The sequence below is a fragment of the Mytilus galloprovincialis genome, chromosome 6 (genome assembly GCF_965363235.1).
Source record: "Mytilus galloprovincialis chromosome 6, xbMytGall1.hap1.1, whole genome shotgun sequence".
In the NCBI taxonomy this organism is placed as follows: Eukaryota; Metazoa; Mollusca; class Bivalvia; order Mytilida; family Mytilidae; genus Mytilus; species Mytilus galloprovincialis.
In genome coordinates, this window is record NC_134843.1 from 92,420,348 (window position 1) to 92,437,219 (window position 16,872).

Consider the following 16,872-nt stretch of genomic DNA (forward strand, 5'->3'; position numbering starts at 1 on the left):
AGTATTATATAATAATTAGTAGTATTTGAAAAACAGACCAAAACACAAGAGTGCACACGCTGGAATGTCTCATTTGCTTTACTGACCATTTATTTTATGCTGATAGTCCTAAATTATCACATTACCATGACATAATCCCAAGAAAATGAGATTAAGGTGAGATAAACCAAGCAAGAAATACATGTACACTTTACCTTGAAAACATTATATTGACCAATGAACCATGAAAATGAGGTCAAGGTCAGATAAACCAAGCAAGAAATACATGTACACTTTATCTTGAAAACATTATATTGACCAATGAACCATGAAAATGAGGTCAAGGTCAGATAAACCAAGCAAGAAATACATGTACACTTCACCTTGAAAACATTATATTGACCAATGAACCATGAAATTGAGGTCAAGGTCAGATAAACCAAGCAAGAAATACATGTACACTTTACCTTGAAAACATTATATTGACCAATGAACCATGCAATTGAGGTCAAGGTCAGATGATCCTGACAGATAAACCTGTACATCTTAATGTGATTTCATGCATCAAATTTAGTAAACTTATTGCTTTTAATACCATATAAGTAAACTTGACTAAGAAAACTTAACATTGACCAATGAACCATAGAAGTGAGGTCAAGGTCAGATGATACCTGTCGGACAGACATATACACCTAACAATCATTCCATGCACTAAATATGGTTGAACTGTCTACTGCTTATTGTTTAACAATGAAAATGAGATCAGTCAAATAAAACATGCCGGACTGACAAAAAACATTCTAAAAATATTTCCATACACTAAAATATAGCGGACCTATTCATAGCATTCGGTATTTGAAAAACGGACCTAAACTTTAATATTTTTGAAACCCTGAACAAGAAATCGAGGTCGAGGTCAGATGACACCTGCAAGTTGGACATGTACCTTATAATCATTCCATATACCCAATATAGTTGACCAATGGCTTATAGTATCCAAGATATAGATTTGACCACGAAAACTTAATCTTGATCACTGAGCCATGAAATGATGTGAAAGTCATATGAAAACTGTCCGACAACCACAAGGACCTTAAAAGGTACGCACACATCAAATAGAGTTATCCTATCAATCATAAGAAGACAGAAATAAACATTTCAAAAATCTTTACATTTTTTTCAGGAAGTCACTGAACCATTTATAACAAGAATGTGTCCAAAATCTGCACTATCATTTTCTATGTTCAGTGGACTGTGAAAATGAGATAAAATCTCTAATTTGGCATTGAAATTAGAAAGATCATATCATAGGGAACATGCTTAGTAAGTTTCAAGTTGATAGGACTTCAAACTTCATCAAAAACTACCTCGTCCAAAAACTTTAACCTGAAGCAGGACAAACGGACAGACGGACGGATGCACAGACCAGAAAACATAATGCCAATAAATCGGGCATAAAAATGTTTTCAAGGACAATTGGCCATATTATGATGGAAACTTCATAACATAAGGCATCTATAAACAGAGATTGACACATACAGGTCTTATACCTTCTAGAATATAAAGTTTTAAGAAGTACTGTAATGCCATAGTCACTGGATCACTATCCCTATGTCTCAGTTTCTGCAATAGAAGTGACTAATGAACCTTTAAAATGAGGTTAAGGTCAGATGAAACCTGCCAGACTGACAAGTACTATTACAATCATTCCATACACCACATATAATTGACTGCTTATAGTATCTAAGAAATGAACATGAGCAACACCAACCTTGATCCCTGAACAGAGATCAAGGTAAGGTGAAATATGCCTAGACATGTCAACATTGCAAGATACCCATATACTTAATATAGTTATATGATTACTCATAATTAGTGAGATATTCACCTGACCTAAAAGATTTAATTTCGAGCAATCTGTGAACCATGAAAATGAGATCAAGGACAACGGACATATGACAATAGAAACTTTGTAACATAACATATCTGCAAACAAAGTATGATTCATCCAGGTCTTCTACCTTCTGAAATATAAAGCTTTAAACAAATAGTTTACACCATTGCCTAATTGTAATCCCTATATATATGTCTCACTTTCTGAGATCTTTAATCATGTATTAATCTGCATGATATTTGGTAGTTGACTAAAGGTAGAAATAAAAGAGTCCATATTTAATAATAGGACCCCAAAATTCAGAAGATAAATTAACACGGACAACAGCTACATCTTGTCCTGGTCTTATAAAGTAATTCAGGTATGTTTCATTATATCCAAATGCTAACTTTCCAGTGTGCTACAACCTATTTTTTTCTTTAAATAAAAACCCAATAATCAGATTGATACTTGGTGAGACAGAGAGAATAGACAAAAATAGTGTTTAAAACTACTTAATTCTATGTTTTCAAAAATTGGAGAAACTCGACTTCATAATTGATACCATTGAAATATACGAATTAAAGATGTGTCAAAGATAAAACTAAAATATTTGTTAAAATTTTTATTTCTTTTTCTTCTTCCCAGTCACTTCATTTAACAAATGTTTCATTTTCTTGTCTTTTAATTGATATTCTTTTGATTGTTTTTTACTTCCTGGTATTGTTTGTTCATATCCTAGTTTCCTTTTGTACAATACAGGTTTCTTTGTTTTAGCTTCCTCTTCATCATCACTGTCCTGGAAAAATAAATAATACTTAAAATATTTCTCCTAACTGTTATAAACATATTACAATATATACGCTGCTGAAATATACTGATACTGTAAACTAATTCATTTTCTTGGATACTTTTCGTGTTCAGCCAATTCTAGACTATTTTGCACCTATTTAGTTACGCAATTTCCAAATTTACTTGATATAGGTAAGTTAGGAAAAATTCAAGTCTTACATATTTTTCTACTCACTAAATTAAATTGCTCGCGCAAAATTAGTTTGTTTACAGTTATACAGATACTGTCACAAATATATAATTAGTATATGTGGCTTTAATGGTCTAGTGGTAGGGTTTAAGCCTCTAAGTATAGGAGGTCATGGTTTCCATCCTTAGTTAAGCCTGATCAGACTTGTTTTCGCTGCTTGTCTGCCAAGCATGCTGCATTATGGGTAAGAACATACTGGTAGGCTCAGAGTCATATTAATGTGTTTAGGTAGTTAGTATAAAGCAGAGGTCATTATCATATCACATCAACATGTTTTCGTTCTGATACTTCATCAAATTTATTAATTCAAGCAGAAGAAACCAGGTATGTTTGTGATGATGTAGAGCTAACCAGCAAGTGGAATGTAAAAAGTCTTGTTATGTGAATACAATTGTAAAGTGAACATATCTTGTGCTGCAAACATTATATGATGAGTAGATGTGAGGTATGTATTTTGGAAACTCAATGATACAAATAACAAGAGTAATGTGAACATAAGTCTCTTTACTTTTTTGCATTAGGTGTATAAGATTAATCAAGAATATACCAAAACTATACCTCTAACTTAAGTGGATTGTCTTCAGATTTACTACTACCTTTCTTCTTTTTATTTCCTGAGGAATCAACTGTAGAATATAATGAAATATTATCACATTTGTCGCAATACATTGAATAACTCATTTAGTTTTATCCAAATTTACAATAAATCATTACTATGGTTAAAACCAGATGCTCTGCAGGGCGCAGCTTTATACGACCGCAGAGCTTGAACCCTGAACGGTTGGGGCAAGTATGGACACAACATTCAAGCTGGATTCAGCTCTAAATTTGGATTGTGATTAAATAGTTGACACAGCATAGGTTTCTGACACAGAATTAATGTGGTCTAATGAACTTAAAAAATTTTTTTTGCCTTTGAGCAATTCACTATGCTGTTGAATATTAATCCTCTCACAAAAAAATTTGAAGAAATTTTCTTTTTATTTATGAAATCTGAAATGAGAAAAATTGAACACCCCCAAATTTTTTTTTCCCTTATTCCAAAACTGATCTCAATTCAAATTTCTAATGGAGTTCGCAACAATAACTACTCATTTAAATACATCATAAAATATTAAAATGTAAAAAAAGTGCTTGTTATCAATTAATGGTAAAGATTGTTTTAATTTATCAGTTGGTAGTACAAGTGAATATACATTGTATATTGTATAAAACAATGATTTAAGGAGGCTCGCGGGTATAAGATTTTCAGAAAAAAAATAAACTTTATTTTTTTATTACAAATTCTATTTATTACCTTAAGTAGTTGTTACTTTATCATATGGTGCAAAAATCATTCCACAAAATCAATTTGTGTTGGCCCCAGGTGACTTTTAAAATGTAGATATCATTGAAAAAGCTCCAAATTATCTCCCTTTGGTCAAAAATGCCATTTTTTTGGCATTAAAATTGAAATATCTTTTTTAACTTGTCGGTGACCTATATTTTTTATTGTTGTTTTCAAATAAGCCGTTCATAAACTAAATAATTGTAAAATTTAAGCGATTTCTGTAATTTAGTTCCTTTTTTATTTCGATATTACCGCTATTTCTCCTATTAGTTCAACAGAAAAAAAGGACATTAACAAAAATGTATGCTTCTTTCGAAGGCAGATTGTGAGCGTAAATGAACGGTGACCCCATTTTTTTAATTCATTTTTCTAGTTAGTATAAGATAAAGTTCATTTATAGAAAAATATAGAGAAATCCTATATTAAATAAAAAAATTGATTTAGACCCGCCAGCCCCCTTAAGTTGATTCAACTACTATTCTGGACAAAGAAAGATAACTCCAATTGAAAATTTCTTGCTATTGTGCAATACTGTGCAATTGAAAATACTTGCTATTGCACAATACTGTGCAATTGAAGATTTCTTGCTATTGTGCAATTGAAAATTTCTTGCTATTGCACAATACTGTGCAATTCAAGATTTCTTGCTATTGCTGAATACTGTGCAATTAAAAATTTCTTGCTATTGCACAATACTTAATATAATAATTTTGGATCCTGATTTGGACCAACTTGAAAACTGGGCCCATAATCAAAAATCTAAGTACATGTTTAGTCTCAGCATATCAAAGAAGCCCAAGAATTCAATTTTTGTTAAAATCAAACTTAGTTTAATTTTGGACCCTTTGGACTTTAATGTAGCCCAATTTGAAAACGGGACCAAAAATTAAGAATCTACAAACACAGTTAGATTTGGCATATAAAGAACCCCAACTATTCAATTTTTTATGAAATCAAACAAAGTTTAATTTTGGACAAACTTGAAAACACGGCCCATTATCAAAATCTAAGTACATTTTTAGATTCAGCATATCAAAGAACCCCAAGTATTTAATTTTTGTTAAAATCAAACTAAGTTTAATTTGGACCCTTTTGGACCTTAATGTATATCTAGACCAATTTGAAAACGGGACCAAAAATTAAGAATCTACATACACAGTTAGATTCGGCATATCAAAGAACCCCAATTATTCAATTTTTGATGAAATCAAACAAAGTTTAATTTTGGACCATTTGGGCCCCTTAATCCTAAACTGTTGGGACCAAAACTCCCAAAATCAATCCTAACCTTCCTTTTATGGTCATAAACCTTGTGTTTAAATTTCATAGATTTCTATTTACTTATACTAAAGTTATTGTGCGAAAACTGTGAATAATGCTTATTTGGGCCCTTTTTTTGGCCCCTAATTCCTAAACTGTTGGAACCAAAACTCCCAAAATCAATCCCAACCTTCCTTTTGTGGTCATAAACCTTGTGTTAAAATTTCATAGATTTCTATTTACTTATACTAAAGTTATAGTGCGAAAACCAAATATCTTTGGACGACGACGACGCAGCCAACGTGATACCAATATACGACCAAAACATTTTCAATTTTTGCGTATATCCAAACAATAGCAAAGCTGAAATGTTTTACTCTTATAATTCTGAAGCAAAAAGTGGTGTACAAGCATAGTTTTAGAATTTTTCTTTTCCAATCTTGTCCTCCTGATAATTTTTGGTGTTTACAGATTTCTTCATCCATATTTAAGGCCAAAAATGCAAAAATTGTTAAAAAAAAAAATTGTCATTTAAGGGTAAAAGATATCATTCAACAATTTCAGCTTTTTTTTCTAAACTTGAAGATGTTGTCTTGCTGATCATTTTTGCAATTTAAAATTTGCTTTATCTATTACAACTAAGATGATAGCCAAAATGCAAATAATTGATATAAAAACATCATTTAGAGGCTTTAACTTCCCATGATTTAGGCCATGTTTAGTCATATTTCTAGATCTTGTTTTGCTAATTATTTTTGCAATTAAATTTTATACTTTATCTATCTATAATAAGAAATGTGTAGAACTTGTCATTTAAGGCAACAATAGCTTCTATAGTGAGTTGTCTGACGTTTTTTGTTTGTTATAAAATGAACAGAATGGTAGAACATTTTTAACATTTTTGCAATTGACTGATTTTCTCAATTTATAGCATATGAATTTTTCAAGATAAAGATTTAGTAAATTACCCATATATTCTATTGACGATAAGCATCAGGTAAAGAGAATTGCTCATCACCCTTTGCTAAAAGCACAAATATAAGTTTCATGACAGTACAAGAGTTTACAAACCTCCTAAAATCTCTTCGAACAATTTTCTTTTCTTCAAATTGGCATTCAGATTTTCCTCCCAATCTTTCCTCCGTTGAACAAATTGGAAAATTCCAAAGTTTTTATGAACAAAGAATCCAAATCTGTCTCCCCTAATTTTGTGTTCCTGTTTACCAAGTTCTGTAGCTATAGCAATTTTCTGGCTTGTATTTACATGTTTCCAAATCATTTCCAATGTTCTGCTTCCATTTTTATTACAAGCAATATCAAGATATTGACCCTGCATTGAAAAAAAGTGATAAAATAAGTGATTATAACAAATGCATGCATTTACATGCTATATTAATTAGATATATAGGAAGATGTGGTGTGAGTGCCAATGATATTAAACATTAATGTAATCAATGAGCTAAGACAACATCTTGTTTTATTCTGTTCTATTGTGTTGTTGTTTTTGCTTTTTCATTGACCTAAACCCCTCATCCCCTTCAGTTCATAAGATACACTCCTAATCCTAGATGTCTTAACTATGACATTAATGTTATCAATGAAAGTGACAATCATCTTGAAATTCAAAGTTTTATTTAAATTTGATATTCAATAAACTACATCAACACAAGCTCTAGTGAGCCTTTCAAACTGACTAAATAACTTATCATTTATTGCATTGATGAAAATTCTTGAAAAATTATCTGCTGTGATCTATATTTAGCATGAACAAAAATTACCTTTATTCTATTTACAAATGCCTCTCTACTTTTTTCTCCAATTGTTTTGCTCTGGAAAAATGCATCCACCACATGACTACCACATGGGTTACATGACAAATTCTTCAACTCAACTGGTTTCAGTTCTAGTAGACTGGTAACCATCTGTTTAGGGTTACCAAACTTCAATAAATGTTGAAGTAACATGGACCCATGGTAATTAATATCTGTTAAAACTGGATCTTTCTTTGCTGGTTCTTTCTGAAATATATTCCTCGTTATATCACAAACTATTTATTTAGTTTTTTTCTCCAAACTTATTTTTCATCTGGACTTTGAGGATTAGAATGAACACAGTAATCACACCTTATCTTTTGCATTGTGAAGTGTTTAGTATTAAAGGCTGTGAATGTAAAAATAATAATTTCGATGATTCATAGTTCACTGAAAACTGAAAAGTGGGAGGGTTGTATACTTTAAACCCTGGTTCATTAGAAAGTGTTATCAGGACCATGACAGTTGTATGTCAATTATTCTTGTTTGAAGAGATCGTTTAGGTAGTAGCCAGAATATGTTGACACAGACAGTTTTAGAATTTGCTTTTAATATATTGTTATTTTCCTTCAGACATAAATGACCAGAAAAGTTTAGTCCATAAAGCATGTTGATTTTAGTTCATTTTTATTGTCTCTCAACATTAACTGACAAGACGAGTACACTATAATAACAATTGAATTGAAAATTGGGAATGTTAATATAATGAGTAAGTGCCTATCAGTGTCACTTTGCACCAATGGAAGACAAAATGAATGTACCCTTTTAAATATCGTGCAGATTATATGAATAAAAATGGTAAAAAGGGTATAATTTTTTAAGTCTTAATTTTATTGTCAGAATAGTATCAGTCATATCTTATTAAAAGACATTAAAATAACTTACATCAGTTTCGTCTTCTTTCTTTACATCACTGTCTGTCATACCATAATATATCTCATATGTAGTTAGTGAAAGCAACAGTGGCGCCACCTTCGTTTCTCTTTCTACTGGTTCCAAACAATGAAATGCTGCCTTTAGAGACTGCAAAAGTAGTACAAAATCTTACTTAAAAAGTTTATACCCTCAATTATAATATTCTGTCTTTTTTACAAGAAAGATTCATAACAGCTATCTTTTATTTACATGTAATTACTATTATTGTATGTTACTTTATGAACATTTTGTTTGTCGACTGTTAAGAGATTAAAAGTGTCAGGGTGGGGTCTCAAAAAACTATATCAGCCCAGAAACATATTCACTTTTGCTAAGGGCTATTCCAGAAAAAAATGTTTAGGGGGGTTGGAAGGCACATTATATTAATAATACATGGGTGATGGGTATCAGAGCAACTTTTCACACTATAATGCACTATAAGTCTCAATTACAATTGTCTGGGTGACAGGTGCTGACAAAAAGTGCCTTCCAACCCCTCCATACATTTTTTTCTGGAATAGCCCTAAAAAAAAATTAATAACAATCCGATTTTTAATTTTTTTTTAATTTTCAAAAACATAAAAATTCCACTATAAAAACAAAAGAATATATCTTCTAAGACAAGAAAGCACATAGTATATGATATTATCTGTATTCTGAGATACAGATTGACCAAGTATCTTTAACCTTGATATGAGGTCGAGGTCAGGTGAACCCTACCTGAGGGCCATGTAGTTATTGCAAGAAACCAGATTATATTCCATCCTTTCACAAGTTTTTTATGAGACAACTTTCCACACATACATATATATATAACACCTACTCTTAAAAGTTTTTCTTGATTACATCCCAGCCTGTGACAAGTCTCTGCTAGCCTAGTCACTACTCCTAAATGATTTACAGCTAACATGTCTTCCAAATATCCACATAGTTCTCCAAATATCTCCTCAAACTAAAATGAGATATATATTTCTTAAGAGCACAATAACATATGTATATATGTCAACTTTCTTCAATAAGTATAAGGATGCTATAAAGAAGAAATGATAAAAATGCCCATTTGAGGTGGTACATGTAAACACAACAGATAGTGTAAAAATCACCAGAAAGTTTTAATCACGTTCTATTGTTAAGGAAAGGTTATGCTTTTCAATGATCAAAATAAGTGTTTGTCAAACTGCTATATATCCAATGAAATTTTACCATATAGGTGTGTGGTTCAATTTAATTTTTTTTCATTTTTTGTCTACGGTTCAAAGTAAATATTTTGTTAAAAATGTTATGAAAATTAAATGAACCAAATTTATTTTAATCGAGGTGTTCTGTACCACCTTAAAATAAAAGTCCAGCTCCTGATTTATTGTTTTTTCTTAGCATCTACAGGCAAACAATTTTCATGCATAATCAACTTATTAAGCACCTATAAGTCAACTTCCTAAAATTTAGATATTTTCAATGTGAATTAGTGTAACAATTAAAGATCTTATTTCTTCTTGTTAAAATGATACTAAAAATTTAGAAAATTTCAACAGTAGTATAGACATTGACATTAAACATGGAGTTGAAATAAAATATAGACTTAAACATTAAAAAAGAAACATAGACATACAACATTTTACAAACAGTAAATAATGATCTTACATGCTCTTTTTCTTTTACATTTGTGATTAGTCTCTGAAGAATAAAATTTGACACTGGATGAACTGCATACAACAGTAGTTTCCCTTTGAATAGCTTTTTGTACAGTTCAGTGTAAAATTCTCCTGAACACAGATTTAAAATTTGCTCCACCATAAAAGATCCAACTTCATCCTTAGCAATGACAGGAAGGCTACAAAATAAAACATCATCATATATTTCTGAGATAAAATATCCAATTATCTTCTTTCAAGTATGTGTCAGTTCTTTAGTAAAATAGCAACAGCTGTTAAAATTAACTTACTTTTTTCAAAAGATGTTTTAACAAAACAAAATGAAAGTAACCTCTTGCAATTAACTAACATGTTTGAGGCTGGCCTCTGGGTATATGTTTTATGCATCATGTTTATATATAAACCTTTTTTTCTGTAAGCAAAAACTGTAATTAATCTCTAATTTTAGAACAAAGCCATAGATAGATCTTTTTAAATTACTAAATAACAAAAACAAACAATTGAATCATAATTTCCTGTCCATATACACGTCTACATAGCATGTCCTTATTATCTAAAAAATTTCATTAAATTCTGTTGTGTAGTTTCAGGAGTTGTGATGACAAGAACAGGACTAAAGGTCTGACAAACAAATGAACGGAACAGACAGAGCAATGGGTAAAAACATTTATACCCTAAGCAACAAAATGAAGTATGTCCAAGTACATAAAGTACTACAAAAGACTGAAAGAAGTGAAGGATGTTATTTTGCTTAACCATACCTCTCCTCGTTCGATTCAAAGAGACCAGGAATACAGAGGAGTTTCTTTAAGTATTTCTGACACTTTTGGTCATTCACTTTGTGTAATACCAGAAGTACTGTCTGTATCAGAGGGTTATTTGTAGCACTACAAATCTCCACTGAAAAATAAAATACATATTTATGGCAAAGCAAATTAAATCATTATCTTTTTTTTTTATATTTGATGTTGTAACTTTGTCAGCTTAACCCTGTGGTTATCTTCTGTCTGTTTACACAGTGACTGTTACATGCATTTCACTCAAAACTAAGAGCAGATATTAATTATCAAGGTGTAAATTACATATTGTTACCGGTATGAATGTTGTGATCTAACAAGTTGTAAATTACATATTCAGTGTTCTCCCCAGGATTTTTGGATAGCACCAGGGTAACGCGTGACGAAATGAATTTTACAGTATTTTGTGTCGCTTTGCGTCGCTTATTTTTTTCTTGTTACTTTTTGTCATTACCTGTTTGCCTTTGTTTTGTTTACTGTGGAACTGTGTTGTAGGACTTTGGGTCAGAAAATTATTGGTAGAAAAAGTAAATTAATAATCAGTTTGTATACTTTAATATCTTTGAAGAATAAATAAAAGAAAGCACAATTAGTCTTTAAGCTAAAGTCACTTCTTATATTTTGATCAAGCCATTTTGTCCCGATACTTGTAGTTACACTACACATTCCCCATAACAATGAACTTTGAACAAGATTTTTGATACAGAACCTTCAGTAAATTAAAAGCTATTTTCCATAGTTTTAGATCTGATTCTTTTAATTAATTCTTTGTTACAGACATGGAGAGTTCTTTAAGAGTTTTCTATTCACAAGGTTCATCCCTAGCTTTAGTCCTGCGTGGGAATGTATTAGAGTTGTTGCAGTAGGCTTTTTAGACCTGTTACAGTCAAACATTATATATTATTTAATAAATTACCTATTTATTATAATATGTCTGTGCATCAATAATGGTATGATTCTCAAAAATAATTTGCAAAACATTTTTGTTGGTATGTTCTAAGAATGTTTTCATCCTTAATGTAACATTCTAATATAATTTTGCATTCAATTTGTACTTTATTTTTTTTTGCAATGAGAAATTATATGTGAGGAGCATTTATTTGTAATTAGCAAAATCAGGGGAAGTAACTCCACAATTAATTCATCAAGGTTAACCTCAACAGGTAAATCGATCACGTGGTGTAAACAATCATCTTGTCAATACTGGATTAAACTGGTTAGAACTGGTCAATTTTGATGTAAAGTTGAAGTCATCTGAAACTTTACCGATTTTAATACGATTTTTTTACCGAAAACTTTAGCACCACGGAAAAAAATTATACATCGCGGCAAGAACGATACCACCGCGGCAGAAAATTATACATCGCGGGCCCGTGGTCCTTTAAGGGCCTGGGGAGAACACTGATATTGTTACAGGTATGAATGTTGTGATCTAACAAGTTGTACCGGTATGTTTCACCTTCTGCTATCTATGTATACTTTGTGTATTTTATATGTTTATGCCTATAGTTTGATGACTTTAGTAAATAAAGATTATTAAGATTGAACAGTTACACATTACATTTAAGTTTTTTCAAGTTTTTGTGTTTATTTATTTCAACATGTTCAATGGTTGCCCCAGACATTGAACGCACATTGCCTCTGGGTTTGTTTTTTTAGAATCAAACTCATATTTTTTCTTCAGAATACAAAGCACTGGCATTGATGTCTCAATTTCATGTAGGTGCTTGACCTTTTCATATTTGTGCATGGATCTAGATCTTGAAGTTAACAAACATTTTTATTGACATGTTTACTTACTATTTAAGGTCTCAGAACTTAGTATGACTTTGGTAAATTTCAGTAATACTTTCTTGAATTTGTCAGATGGGCTGAAATTGTCCATGTTAATTTCATCTTGTCCATCTGTAAAGAAATACTTCAATTTAACATGTTTAAGAAAAATATATAGATAGATTCAATACAATACACCATATGCATGTACATTTTATTTGGAAGGTGAAGCAACAAAATTTACTTTAATATATAAATTCAGAAATAATCAATGTTATACATGATTGAAAAGGAAATACAAATGTAATGTCATCCATGTAGTTGAGAGGAAAAATAAAGAACTGAAGAAGGCCAATGGCCGAAGCGTCTCAAAAAATTGGTTTATTGATACAATTATATATAAAGTATGTTCCCTATTGGAATTTTGAAAACAAGGGTTATTATTCTAATAGAATTATAAATTTGAAAGACAATTTCCTCTTCATAACACATGCAATCATTCTTTTTCACAGAATCTAAGCTTCCCCATGAATATTAAAATGAAAATACATGTCTTTCAATAATTTCCTGAAAAGCATTATGACAATTTACCTTTATCCTGATTTCTTGAAAGACGACTTCTAACAACTTGTTCTCCAACATTTACACCACCTAAAACTTGTAAAACTACCCTCAAAATATGTGAGGCATACACATCTGTCCTTGCGTCAGAAATGTTATCCTTGAGAAAGTTACAAAGATTTAAGAAGTATGTGTAAATAGTTTCATCCTCTGTATCTTCTTCATTAGAAATCTTAGATAAACATCGTGGAATTTGACAAATTAGTTTCTGTAAAACATGGCTTCCAAATCGGTCTGACAATAATACAATCCAGTCTTGGCTAAACGCTTTTAATAATTGTAAAATATTTTTGTCTTGCGCATCAAGTATAAGTTTTTCTAACACACGACTAGTACTTGCTAGTCTGCACACTTTTGGTCCATCCTCTTCAAGCTGATTAAAAACATTATCCAAGAACAATTCTGAAAAACAAACAAAAATGTATATTAAAATGACATTTTAGTGATATCATATTAAGGACTTTGAAATACATGCATGTACCACAAAAAAGTAGTTGACAGAAACTAGGATATCTGGTATTATTGTCAGTGAGATTAATATCCACCAAATGCAAAGACCAAATGACAAGTGTGTGAATAACTTAAGGGCATACCATACAGTTGAATGACTATTATGGAATATCTGTTTCACAGATGATCATGAGGATATTGGATATGTTCCTTATGTTTTAACTACAATCCTGTTCCCTTTTCACGAATGTGACCTACCGAACTAGACTATTTATTTCCCTGGTTTGTAATAATAAGATCAACACAATGGATGCCACATGCAGTCAGGGGTACTACTTGTACAAGTTAATTTTAATTACTTGAAGAAGTAATATTAATATACTTATATTAAAGTAAATTTGTAGGATACCTATACAAGTGAATTTTATTTAGTTGTATAGGTAAAAAAAAATATTGGCTGAGTTACAATGTACATTTTGTATGTCCCTTAGACATTCAGATTTTTAAGTAAAAAAGTCATCCTATCTTCTTTTATTGAGTTCTTATGATTTCTTTGCTTTAATAGAATTTTAGATTATATGCCCTTTGCAGATGTCTTTACTAATCATTTAAGTGTAATTTCATGGTCAATGAAAATCCCATTTGTCTGTTACATTTAGTATCTTCAGAACACTGCTCATTTACAAGCCCCCAAGGAGCAAATTTTGAAGGCCTTGCACAAATATTTAAGATTTTTGCGCAATTAGTTTCTTTGTTGAATTGATAAGATTAAACATTGAACTCTGTGTGCAGCAGGATCTCCCCCCCCCCCTTTTTTTTTGGCCGATCAATGCATTTGAATGGGGACATATACCCTTTTTTTTTTGGCCGATCAATGCATTTGAATGGGGACATATAGTTGGAATCTCTCCTTTATCCTGGGTTGAGAGTAAATGTATATGTAAGTATAAAGAAAAATAAAGAAACAACACAGATTGATAGCTTTTACCTCTATCTTCATCTGTTGAAAATCCCTCATTCAATGTCTCTGTGACTCGTCTGTAATAGTTAATTGTATTCTCATCAACCCTTTCTTTCTTTTGAGAAAAGTTTGAGTCATTTTCATCCTTGTTTCTTCTGCTTTTTCCCATTTTCGCTTGTTTTTATTATGTTTTTAACTTCACATGGCATGTGTTTTCACCGGAAGTAAGAATAGATATTCTAAATACTGTACCGATAACGGTGTGATTGAATTTTTCTGTGTCTTCAAACTCAAAGCCGTCAAAGCCGGTTAAATCATGATACGGTGATATCAAAGATCATCATACTCAACAATAATGGAATCATCAATTACTCCAGCCGCAGCTGTCTGTCAAAAGAGGAAATATGTTTCCGAAGACATGACTATTGGATTTATAGGGGCTGGCAAAATGGCCCAAGCAATGACAAAAGGTTTTGTTACCTCAGGTATCATCAAAGGAAAGAACATTACACTTTCAGATGTTTCAGCAAGTAATGCAAATCCCAGAATGCTTCAGTTTGTTAAGGAATTCGGAGTAACAACAACACAAGATAACAAAGAAGTTGTGAATAAGAGTCAAGTTGTGGTTATATCTGTCAAACCCAATGTTGTCAATAAAGTACTAAAGGAGGTCAAAGAGCATGTGTCAAAGGACAAAATAGTTGTGTCAATAGCTGCAGGAGTACCACTCTCTACTTTCGAACAAAACTTACCTCCTGGTTCCAGAGTTGTCAGAGTTATGCCAAACATTACTGTCACGGTACAGGCAGCAGCCTCAGTGGTAGCACCCGGTACCAGTGTCCAGCTACACGATAGTGAACTTGTAAGGGAACTGTTTCAGAGTATAGGGATATGTGAAATTGGATCGGAGTATCTATTAGATGCAGTTACAGGCCTAAGTGGTAGTGGTCCTGCATATGGATTTATGGCAATTGAATCTCTAGCTGATGGTGGTGTAAACATGGGACTCCCACGAGATTTAGCATTAAAACTAGCTGCTCAGACTTTATTGGGAGCTGCTAAAATGGTTCTAGAATCGGGTAAACATCCAGGGCAACTAAAGGATGATGTCTGCTCACCAGGAGGAACTACTATAGCTGCAGTGCAATCTCTTGAGAAGTCTGGATTTAGATCATGTTTAATTGGTGCTGTTGAAGCAGCAACATTAAAAGCACAAGAACTTGGATCTAAAAACAAATAACAGTGTTATTTTTTTGTCTAACAGTTACATACTGTATTTTAATCTGGAACTAACAGTAAACATAACTTTAAAAAGTTCATATATTTGTGAACATGAAATCATTGACATTCATTGACATTGTATTGTTCAATTCATATTGCAATGTTATTCATTTTTAATAGCATGTTCATGATGTTTGGTCATGTTGGTCATGTTGGTCAAAAACTATTCACAACATGTATAAAAATAAATATAATGGTATATTGCATGGGTATGCCATTTCCAGTTGAACCAATTGCTTTTATTTGTATTAATCCTTAAGCATATACCATGTATACACTGCATACATTTTAGGAACTTTTAATGAAGAAAACTTTGCACAACTAGCCATGCTCACCAAAACTATTCCTTAAGTGAATGGAAACTAAATTTAGGGAATCAGGATTTGTTCATTTTGTATTCATAAATTAAGCCGTTAATTTTCTCTTTTGAATTGTTTTACAAATGTCATTTCTGGCCTTTTATAGTTGACTATGTGGTATGGGCTTTGCTAATTGTTGTAGGCCGTATGGTGACCTATAGTTGTTTATTTCTGTGTCATTTGGTCTCTTGTGGAGAGTTGTCTAATTGGCAATCATACCACATCTTCTTTTTTTATACTTGAATAATATTAATTTCATGGAATATAACTGGGTGATGTCCTAAAATAAGATATTTGACATAATTTTTTTTTTAAGAAATTGACTTTAAAAACATGTGAAAAATTAAAAAGATTGTACACGTATAATCTTGATTTTTTAAAATTTTTGTTTGTTTCAAACTGATTTATACACAATCTTTTAAATTTTTCACATGTTTTTAAAGTCAATTTCTAAAAAAAAAAAATTATGTCAAATATCTTATCAACATGTTCAATGAGAGTGAAAACTGTCAACAGAAAAGATATGATGAGGTCAATGAAACTAAGGTCTTCAAAAACAGTAATGTGTCTATATTATATGACAAGCTCTAAATTGGTATATAAAACTCATGAATAAATTGAACAAAGAGACATCAAAAGATCTACAGAACTGTTTTCAACAACAAAATCTTACAAGAACAGAGCACAAAGATTAAAAAACAATTTTTGACAAGTTTCTTTGTAATTTTGTGCAAATCCATCAAAAGTTTTACACTTGTATTTTCATCT

General features: G+C 31.4%; 2 protein-coding genes across 2 annotated transcripts; one reads left to right on the forward strand and one right to left on the reverse strand.

The window, feature by feature from the left end:
* Window positions 1–2,462: 2,462 nt before the first annotated feature.
* Window positions 2,463–14,703, reverse strand: LOC143080730 (nucleolar protein 9-like). Its single transcript, XM_076256729.1, has 11 exons — window positions 14,492–14,703; window positions 13,024–13,455; window positions 12,460–12,564; window positions 10,624–10,762; window positions 9,852–10,041; window positions 9,034–9,162; window positions 8,181–8,318; window positions 7,263–7,502; window positions 6,556–6,814; window positions 3,453–3,520; window positions 2,463–2,651 (listed from the first exon to the last, which is right to left on the reverse strand). The coding sequence occupies exons 1-11, from the start codon at window positions 14,631–14,633 to the stop codon at window positions 2,478–2,480; spliced, it is 2,016 nt and encodes a 671-aa protein (XP_076112844.1). The 5' UTR covers window positions 14,634–14,703; the 3' UTR covers window positions 2,463–2,477.
* A 14-nt stretch (window positions 14,704–14,717) lies between these two features.
* On the forward strand, window positions 14,718–15,946 carry LOC143080731 (uncharacterized). Its single transcript, XM_076256730.1, has one exon. The coding sequence runs from the start codon at window positions 14,820–14,822 to the stop codon at window positions 15,702–15,704; it is 885 nt and encodes a 294-aa protein (XP_076112845.1). The 5' UTR covers window positions 14,718–14,819; the 3' UTR covers window positions 15,705–15,946.
* Window positions 15,947–16,872: the final 926 nt, after the last annotated feature.

Coding starts and splice junctions, on each gene's coding strand:
- LOC143080730 (XM_076256729.1), bottom strand. CDS start 14,633: ATGGGAAAAAGCAGAAGAAACAAGGATGAAAATGACTCAAACTTTTCT. Junction 12,565..13,023: donor TTCAAGAAATCAGGATAAAG/GTAAATTGTCAT, acceptor ATTTCTTTACAG/ATGGACAAGATGAAATTAAC. Junction 6,815..7,262: donor CATTTGTAAATAGAATAAAG/GTAATTTTTGTT, acceptor TTTTCAATGCAG/GGTCAATATCTTGATATTGC.
- LOC143080731 (XM_076256730.1), top strand. CDS start 14,820: ATGGAATCATCAATTACTCCAGCCGCAGCTGTCTGTCAAAAGAGGAAA.